Source organism: Dermacentor albipictus, chromosome 2 (assembly GCF_038994185.2).
Source record: "Dermacentor albipictus isolate Rhodes 1998 colony chromosome 2, USDA_Dalb.pri_finalv2, whole genome shotgun sequence".
NCBI classification, from domain to species: domain Eukaryota; kingdom Metazoa; phylum Arthropoda; class Arachnida; order Ixodida; family Ixodidae; genus Dermacentor; species Dermacentor albipictus.
Genome location: NC_091822.1, coordinates 135,864,480 through 135,874,780, shown reverse-complemented (window position 1 = coordinate 135,874,780; position 10,301 = coordinate 135,864,480). Strand labels below are relative to the sequence as shown.

At 44.4% G+C, this 10,301-nt stretch overlaps 1 protein-coding gene across 3 annotated transcripts in view; it reads right to left on the bottom strand.

Annotated features, from left to right (window-relative positions):
• Positions 1–1,985: 1,985 nt before the first annotated feature.
• The window catches only part of mib2 (mind bomb 2), a 65,389-nt gene continuing 57,073 nt past the window's right edge, over positions 1,986–10,301 (bottom strand). For all 3 annotated transcript variants that reach the window (XM_065451919.1, XM_065451933.1, XM_065451926.2), the window contains exons 18-19: positions 9,645–10,000; positions 1,986–2,860 (exon numbers count right to left, since the gene is read on the bottom strand). In XM_065451919.1, coding sequence (XP_065307991.1) covers positions 9,747–10,000 — 254 coding nt within the window. In that variant the 3' untranslated portion in view covers positions 1,986–2,860; positions 9,645–9,746. The remainder of the gene's footprint in view (positions 2,861–9,644; positions 10,001–10,301) is intronic.

Here is a 10,301-nt window from a genome sequence, read left to right as displayed (position 1 = left end):
GACTTTTGTCCATTCCACTTCAAATGCACTCTCAAATCTAGTTTAGAAAACTTGGTGTCTTTTCTCAGTAAGGGAAGATGGAGCTGTAACAGCATGCGTGACTAACTCCTGGAATATAGCAATTTCTATATATTTTGATGGCAGACTTGTGAGTGCAAAGCAAAGTTTTGCTTTTATGGTCACTAGAATGTGATGTTTTCCCTCAAATGCTGAAAACACCAACAAAAGTGATTTGGTGTGGGTTGCCTAAGGACGACATGTTTTCTGTATTTCCCACTTATATGAGGAAAAAAAAAAGAAAAAACATAAAGAAAGAAAGAGAGAAAGAAAATATGCTTTGGGACTAAAGATGGTCTTTTACGCCAAAATGAAAAACATAAAAGGCAGCAGTCCAGTACTCGTCGCCATATTTAATGTGCAGGCAGTCAAAACATCAGTCTGCCACAAGAAACTGCGATAAGCACCTAAAACAGACCCCTAAGGCAACCACAATATTAGCGCACTCCTATGCAGACAGCTGCTAACGTTTCAGCAAAATTTTAAAAAGAAGAAAATCATCACGCTGGCAGAATATTTATCTCAAAAGTGCACCATACTAGCATGCATGTAGTTGAATCATTAAATATCCATGCTCAACTCACAATAATTAGTGTATTTAACCAGTTATAACTGGCTGATGTCCAGCGAGCTCAACATGCTGAGCATGCCCTGTTACTTTTGCATGCACAACTGCCCTGTGATAGAGTGCCTTTGTTAGTAAACCACCTCCCATCATCACAGGATAATGGGTGTAATTAGGACTTACATTCACTGCCTTCAACACCGATTCAATTTACGCTCCGCAGTGTCACTGACCTGACAGTTAAAACAACTCTTGAATGCGAAATGTGCAACTTTGATTTCCTGCTTTAGATGTGTGCCCTTAAATCAATGTAACCAATTAACCAATCAACTACCTGCTAACAGGCAGTAATTAAGGAACTATTAAATGCTTAGCCCAAAGTACGAGCTCATTAAATGACAAGTCAACTTCGTTGTGACCACCCCTGAATTATCCGTGACAACTCGCCACAAATTCTACAGAACAAATGGAAGAGTGCATTCAAGTGACAACCAAAGACTTTACAGCAGAATGAAAATGATTAGTTAATTATCATGAGCAATTAATGCATTCTGTGCACAGGGATGGTATTCTGTAAGCGTCCACCTAGTGGACATGTTTATTTCGTCTGCTGCTGAAGTGCTGCGTGGCTGTGGCACCTGGTTGCAGCGGACGTGCAGCCCAGCCCAGCAAATCAGAACTTCAACAGCAGACGAAATGGACATGTCCTCTCACAGAATACTTCCCCTGGTCACTATCAATGAGCGATGGGCAAAACACATTTCAATGCAAAGCAAATGCAATGATGGCTCCAACAAGCATTAAAAGAAAATTGGCAATAAGACTGATCTTGCCACTCTCTGGTTCAAGTTCACCTGCCTTGTCAAGTGCTGGGTTGTCAGTTGGTCCTCATTACTCTCCAGCTGTACTTAGGCCCAGAGAGACCCCTCAGCGGAATGCCGAGGCTATTGATGCTGGTGTCATTGCCCACAGTGTTATGTGGGGGAGAGCATAATATTGCGGGGGCAGACACGGGCAGAATGCTTCTTCTGATTTCTTTGTAACGAATGAAAGTGATAGCCATAGTTTGACAGACTGAAGGCTTGCAAAAACATTTGTCAAGTAACAGACGCAAGGGCGTCTCCTGAACCTAAACCACAATGTACAACTTTCTCTTATCCTCCCAACCTTTCTATCTTGTCTGATAGCCCTCCATTGCAGGGAACAAAGAAGTTGGTACATAGTAAATAGCAAACAAAGCTAGAGGCTTCCAATTGTACCACTAGCTGCCGTGCAGTTCACCAAGGACTGCGACCACCAGCACCTTAAAATGGCAGTGGCAGCGGCGAGCGGCGTTGCGACAGAAACTCACTACAAGATCGGCCTATTAGACATAAGCAAAACATTCACACATTTATGTACCCATTCCTTATTGCAAGCAATGAGCAGAGCTCAACTTTCACACACATGACAATGACAGACAGTGAATTCGGTCACTTCAGACCGGCTACTATTTACACAATACAATGAAGTCAGATCTTTCTCTCTCTCGTTACATCCAAAATTGTACACCCACTCAAGTGGCAACATTGTTCTAACTAAAATCAACACACAGAGTGCACTGCCTCTCACCAAGTCACGTGAACTTCTCCACTGTAATCGTGACCTAAATCTCTGACGCTGAACCTTTCACAGCTCTGCAAAGAAAGTGCTACTGCAAAACAGGGTCACTAAGCAAAAAATTAGTGCATCATGTACGTTCCCTCCAGCATGCCAACTGGAGCACTACCGGAGAGCCACGGTGACAGGAAACCACTTGTTTTGGAGCTCTCGAAACGCTGCCCGAGGCTTATGCAGTTTTAATCCCATCTGTGCACATTAGACACATCGGCATGACACAATCTACCTCAGGTGCGCAAAAAGACTCCCAGCTATTTACAAGAGACAATGGAGTGCAGCCAGTTCTTGCGCAACACGAGGGCCCTCAATGGCGATGACACCGGAGGAGGTAGTGAACACACAAAGTCCACTGGCAACAGGTTTGTCACTACTACAAAACTCGCGGAACACGAAGGTGATAATTTACAGCTGCTATTTCAAATGTACCGCTTCGAAAAAAAAGAAAAAAAAAGAAAATGAGTGTGTGCACTCAAAAGTCCACAGTGCAGGCAGTGAGTCTGCTGTCAGGTGCTCTTGTTGATACGCCACTTGTGATTTCGCTGATGCTTTCCAACGTACACAACAATAGACGACCATCATCTGGGAAGGAGAGAAAGAAACAAAGGATAAAGAGGGCATTTTTTGTTGACTAAAAAAAAAAAAGAAAGAAGGAAGGAAGAACTGATAGAACATTTTCCTTTTCGCTCAACCCGCCGTGGTTGCTCAGCGGCTATGGTATCTGGCTGCTAAGTGCGAGGTCATGGGATCAGATCCCGACCACGGCAGCCACATTTCGATGGAGGCAAAATGCGAAAACACCCTGTACTAAGATTTAGGTGCACGTTGAAGAACCCCAGGTGGCCCAAATTTCCAGTCCTCCACTACGGCACGCCTCATTATCAGATTGTGGTTTTGGCACGTAAAACCCCATAATAATTTTTTTCAACTCAGTGTCCTCAAGATAACAATGCCAAATTAAACGTGCATACATCTGCCTTCTTAAGTAATGAACTCCCGTAAGACGGCCATTATCTCTGAACAAAATGAAGAAAAAAGAATGACAAATGAAATTTTTACTTCTCTCCTGTTTAAGCCAGTGTACTAGTATACACTATATAACCAACAACAGTATTAGCAAAAAAAAAAGAAAAAAAGTTACAAATATAGCAATGAGCAGTGCCCTGTATGACACATTTAGAATAGTAGCGTAAAAACATTCGGGCACGATTCTGCTTTTCCTTTTTCAATGCACTGTTTGACCACCCGCACACTGCACCTCTGTGTTCATTTTGGTGCATAATTAAAGAGCACTGGGTGCTCTTAATCCTCCTACAGTCATCTATGTATTATCAGTGGAAGGAGCGAAGTGCGGACAAACATGTGGCTTGCAGGTCTGCAAAAACTGGCTCTCCAGCCTATACCATTTCACCCTGACAACGGAAGCAGCCGATCAGAGATATGGCCAGAAGTTAACACAGTGGCAGCTGCCACTTCTAGACACGCAGAGCCTTCGTCTGGTCATTCATTCCAATTCTAAAGTTGTACTGCCCTCCTCGTGGCCACTACTGCACCTCAATGCCAAATTTTAAGGCCATCAACTGCAGAAGCATCAACGTGGACTTTACAAAAGCTTTCCGTCTGTGCTCAATGATGGGGGAAAATACCAGGGTGACGATATGAATTTGGGTCAAAGAAAAAGCAGGCAACTCTCTAAAAACAAGATGAAATGGCCAGAAACTGAAGCATAATTTCACTTAAAGGAATGCACTTAAATATGCAGCTCGTTGGAACATATGCATTTGAGAAGATGGCTTGAAACAAGAAAAACCTTTTCTTTTTTGAAAAGCAATTGTTATAGCTGATTGCAATGCTATGCTGCGCAAAGATATGATGATAGTTTCACTAGAGTTGTGCATTAGGAGGGGTGAGCAAATACCGAATAGCAAATTTCGAATCGAACATCAGAATATTTAGCATAAGCTTTTATTCTTCCACTTTTTATTAAAGTGGAGCAAGGCATATGAAGTGAAAACAGGCTATTTCAGAAATACTTTGCTGCAAAAAGTACTTCAATGCATACAGCAGAAGCGGAGTTATTGGCAATCAAACACAACCTATGCTGTGCTCCCGTTACTTCTTCAATGCCTTGCACTGCGAAGGTTACGGCCCCACGGGGTGTGCCCACAACGCTCCGCTTCTCCCTCTATGTGTCCCAGTGGCACGCAGTTCAAATTTCATTTTTGATGTTAATGGAGACACCACGACTTCCGCCTTTGGTGTCTACGACGCGCTAAACATAAGCCAAACGTTAAAAGTTAAATTTAAATTATGGCGTTTTACGCGCCAAAACCACTTTCTGAACGTGGTTGTCCTCAGTGAGCCGCAGTGCGTTTAACCAGTGAACTCGTGGTGGCACCCCGCGGGGGCCTTGGTTTATCTACATCATGTAGCCAATAGCAGCTTTACGTCAGGTATCGGCCAATAGCAGCCGTCTAAGGGAATGACAAAATAAAGCGTGCAGAAGAGAGTGAGGACAGGGTCTTTCGTTGAAAAGAGAGCGTTTGAGAGAAAGGTGACTTTGCGATCTGCTTGCGAGCTCCACGCACCGTGTACGACAGAAAAACTTGGCTGAGATGTTCACAGCAGCGTATGCTACCCACAGACTATGTTATTTCACCAAGCCTGAGGGGTGGTTCAGGGCCCCTTTAACAAGGGCCTTACTAGCTATCAGTAACGTAGGTACCTATGAATCGAGATGTATAGTATGGTGTACTCTTATTAAAGGGAACACAAAATTAGTATGCCAGCGCTGATAACTCAGTTCGTATACAAAGGTCTGGAAAATATTTTTTATCTATAGAATGTTTGTCGAATAGTACTAAATGCTTTTTTTCCCTCTGAAGCTGAAGAAATAAAGAAGTTTTCCTAAATGCCAAGGGTGTTTTCAATGCAATAGTGAGCCATACTGTGCTTAATGGCAATCTACTATTGCTTAAAAAGTACTGCTTTCCAGTTTTCTTCCAAGAAAGAGGAGGCTTTTTCCATCTTAATGGCAGGTAGTTTCTGTGGTTCATTGTCAGCTCGTTAAGGCGAATCTGCACAACTGACAAAAGTGGAGAATGTGCATCACACCACTCACTACCGCTCTGTGCAATCATCAGTGCCGCATGCGTTGCAGCAAATAGTTCTCAAATGAAAAGATGGCGTGGTGAACACTGAACTAGGGTATTCTATGTGATCAGTGTGCCTTCTGGTGGCTAATTGGCCCGATCATCACATATGCTACCGTGCTTTCCACAAGTGCTGTTTTTGTTGTTCTCTCTGTTTTCGTAGCAGTAAGTGTTTTGATCGGTCTGGTCAACCTGGCTGAGCCTTGTACAGATAAAGATTGGGCGGCGTGGGAACCCTGTGCGCGTCAAGGCACCGACCATGGCCAGGTCATTCATTGAAGGCACTGATATTTGAAAAATCGAATATTTGAGAAACTGAATATTAGATATTTGATTTACGAATCAAATTATTCAAACATTCACTATTCGATTCGAAATCAAACATTCATTCATTCAATGCCTCTAGTTATTAATTCTCATTTTCAATATTTATAGAGTGCTCCAACCCAGGCCACCGAAAACATGCTCATGCAGAGACACTCATGACTGTGACTACAAAATGTCAAATACAAAAGACACTTTGATCTTAGCCATATTGCTTTCATCCCGCTTGCATGGCGCTTACACGATGTACCCGACATAAAGTTCTTGTTGTACGCTGATGACATCACGGTATGGAGCACTCATCACGACCTGCTGACTCAAGCCGCTGCCCTTCAATCAGCTTTAGATATCACGGCGACTTACGCTTCTTCAGTCGGCCTTAGGCTTTCCGTCAGCAAACCTGCTTACATGTCAGTCGCCAATCGCTGGGGCCGGCGTAAACTCTCTGCAACACCCATTCGTCTTCATCTATCCGGAACCCCTCTTCAACAATGTTCAACTATAAAAATTCTGGGCCTGACGGTACACGAGTCGGGAACCGGAACTGCTTGGCTCTCCAGCGCTAAAAAGCAGGCAATTCAAACGTTGGGTCTGATTAGGCGCATTGCTCCTAAAATGGGCGGCGCCAGCTCATATGTTGCGCGACAATTGGTACAGGCGGTAGTGCAACCACGCCTTATTTATCAAGCCCAATTCCAGCATTTGACGAGGGCACAATGGGATCGCCTTGAGGCTGTTAATCGCGAGGCAATGAGGGTCATCACTTGCCTTCCCCGCATTACCCCGATCGTGGCTCTCCAAGAAAATGCGCAGCTCAACACACTAGATGAGCTGGTGCAGCAGCGGCGTGATGCTCGCAGGCTTAAGGCCAGCCTTTCACACGCAACGAGTGCTCTCAGGGCTTACGCTTTCTCGAACTCGCTTCTACCACCACCATCGCCAGTTCTTCCTCCCTGGAGTTTTGTACAGCTGAGTGACAACAAGCCAACTGATATACATCGCCCGACATCAACTCACGCGGCGGCATCGCTTCGTGACCGAATTGTAGATCAAGATGCCCACCTGCCGCTTGGCTCCATCGTCCTTTACGTTGATGCAAGCATTAAGGGCTGTGAAACAACCACTGCAATTTATTGCCCATGCGCACCTGCCCTTAATAAGACGACCCGGTTTCAAGTCCAAGAACCTCCTTCCTCCTTTTGTGCTGAGCTCCTTGCTGTCCGAGAAGCGTTGTGCTCTGTGGCCGCCTTTCCCTTGGTCCCCACGGCCCGCATCGTCATCCGCACTGATGCTCTCCAGGCGACGCGGCTTCTGCGACGCGTCAGTCGCAGCCCTGACATATGCCAACAGATCCATCTTCTGGCGGCACGCATCCCGCAGTCAATATCTGTCGAGTGGATCCCACGCGACCTTCTAAGTTTCCAAAGCCGTGCGGATTCTGCGACCCGTCTAACGACCTCTCCATCGTCACAGCCTCAACTCTTTCACCTAGATGATGCCACCCTCCTTTTAACAAGAAAGGAACACCTCCGGCGCCGCACACGTGCTCTCATACCTCCGTGTGCGGTAAACCTTCCCCGCGGTCTTACCCGTGCAGAGGAGGTTGCGCTTCGGAGGATCCGGGTCGGGGTTGCCCTCACTCCTGCCGTGACTAGGAAGTGGCCGCACTTTCGCCCGCTATATCCTCGTCCTGAGTGCCCACTCTGCAAGTCGCCAAACGTTGAAGCCGACATCCACCACCTGCTGTGGGTTTGCCCTGCTCTGAAACCGACGAGGCTCCGGCACCTCGCAGCAGCGGGACTCTCGCCGCATAATCTGAGCCATTACACTGCTTGGACGCAGGGACCGCATTATCGATCCCTCTTGGACTTCATTAGGTCAGCAAATCTATTTTCATTCATTTAATCATCCTTGTTCACCCCCATCCCATACCCTTGTATGCCCTGAGGCATTTATCTTCGCATTAAAAAAAAAAAAAGTCAAATGCAGTACTATTTCTCAGATAATTTACTAACAATCGTAGTAAATTATCTGAGAAATAGTACTGCATTTGACATTTGATGGGGGCGGAAATTGATGGGGGCAGATTCGTAGGATCTGTATTTATTGACTACTCGAAAGCATTCGATTCCATTAACCACAACATTCTCTTTACTAAACTCGGCGCATATGGCATAACAGGTCCATCTTTGGAACTACTGCGCAGCTATCTATACGACAGACAGCAACAGGTTTGCATTTCAGGAGTGCTGTCTGACACAAAAATAATTAACACTGGCGTTCCACAGGGGTCCATACTCGGTCCCCTCTTATTTCTAATCTTCATTAATGATTTCCCAAACTGCCTAACTTCTACAGAATGTCTTTTGTACGCGGACGACACCACTATTTACGCCTCACATAACGACATCTTTACGCTAACTGAGCTTTTAAATGATGAACTAAATAATGTCAGTAGTTGGTGTAAAAAAAATAAATTGCTAATTAACCCTCAGAAAACAAAGTTTGTGGTTTTTAGTTCACACAGTAAACCTCGACATAACCTTCTACCACTGTACATAGCTTCTCACCCAATATTTCCATCTAATGAGTGCTCATTTTTAGGTGTTCAATTAGACTCCTTTCTAAAATTTAATTTGCATGTCAACTTCATAAAAAAGAAAGCTGCCTATGGAATCAGAGTGCTTTTAAAGGCCAGACAGTACTTTCAAAAGCACACTCTCCTGACACTGTATTATGCCTTCATTTATAGCCACTTAAATTACTGTATCAGTTCTTGGGGTCTTACATATCGCTGTCATATAGCTCCCTTGCAGCACATCCAAAATAACGCTGTCCGTATCATCGCTTCAGCTCCTTATAACGCTCACGTTACCCCCATCTTCACTGAGTTACGTATCCTGACAATAAATAAAATTATCTGGTACAATCACAGCATCGTTATTTACCGCCTTCTTCATAACCCACAATTACATTGTGTCATTGGCAGGAATAGTCTTGCTAATCCTAACACTACCAGGTTCTCTTTACAAAATAACCTTTTACTTCCAAAATCGCGCAGCAACTATGGCAAACTAACTGTTGGTTTTGCTAGTGTGAAAATGTGGAATAATTTACCTACTCACGTGAAATCCTCACCTACATTATCATCATACCAACGTTCACTGAGAGCTTATATTAATACCCTGTAAACTGTATCTATTTCTTTGAAGCATGTTTATGTTGCTTATTGATGTAATTTATTTTTTGTTGTGATGTGTTGCCATAGGTTATATTACTTTAACACTGTAGAAATTGTGTAATTCATTCTTTGTTTGTAACCGCAACTGACGCCTTTTTATTTATGTATTATTATGTAACTAAGAACAAGAGGTCCCGCTGCAGTTTATAACTGTGGGACCTCTTTCTGTATAACTTCTACTGCATATATGTACCACCTATGAATGAAGCAATAAAACTTGAAACTTGAAACTTGAAACAGTCATGAGTGTCTCTGCATGAGCATGCAGAGACAAACTCAAATTCGCTTGTAATGGAAACTGGTCCCTTGAAATACGGACCTTCTTGATCTAGTGCGCATTCTTTAGGGCATAAGAACCAATCAATCAAATCAATGTCCTTTTTAATGCAGCTAAGTAAGCTAGTTGGTGAATACCTTGGAGCAAACTGCGAAAATAAAGGAAACGACAAAGACAGAAGGCACCGGGTATGGTGCTGGATTTTAAAGACAATGTACCAATTTAGAGCACAATAATAAAAGAATCCATACTTGAAAAATGGGGCACACGACCATCCTGCACTTCTGCTTTCTCTTTAGCTTCCCTTCTTTCTTTTTTTCGACCCTTCCCTCCCGAAGTTGCTTTCTAAGTGACAATGCCGCACTAACCTACCTTGGAACCACCACAGTGCAACGTGCAAGTGTTGCTTCGATGTGCACGTGCGGTGCTAGAAGAAAATAAAAGCCTCATTGCTGATGCTTGATGAAGAAGAGACTAGTAGAGAAAGATCTTGCGGGTGATGGCCCTGCGACACATGTGACACATGCGAAGAGTCTGGGCACAGACACTGCACGCTCCGTGTCCACACAGGAAGGCCACATTGCGCCGCCGCTCCAGGCAGATGCTGCAGCCCTGCCACTCCTCCATCTCCTGCAGTCGCAACTCCAGCTGCCGCAGGCGCTCCAGGCTCACGGGCCCACCAGCGCCTCCTTGGCGGCCACTGCCTGAAGGCGCCACGGTCCGACCAGCTGGGGTTACAGAGGCGAAACCCATTTATAACAAAGTAGTATGCAACATGAAAATACCTTCCTCATGTATTATCTGATATTCTTCATAAGCATACCGTAAAAACCCGCATATAGCACGAGGTTTTTTTCTCCCTATTACTGTATTTACTCGCATAATGATCACACTTTTTGTTGTCAAAAAAATTTACGCAAGTTCAGGGGTGCAATCATTACAGGGGTTAAATTTGCCATGAAAAGAAACATTTTCTTTTTTCATCCTGCATTTGCTGTGGGATGACAAGCAGGCGGCTGCCGCTGTCAG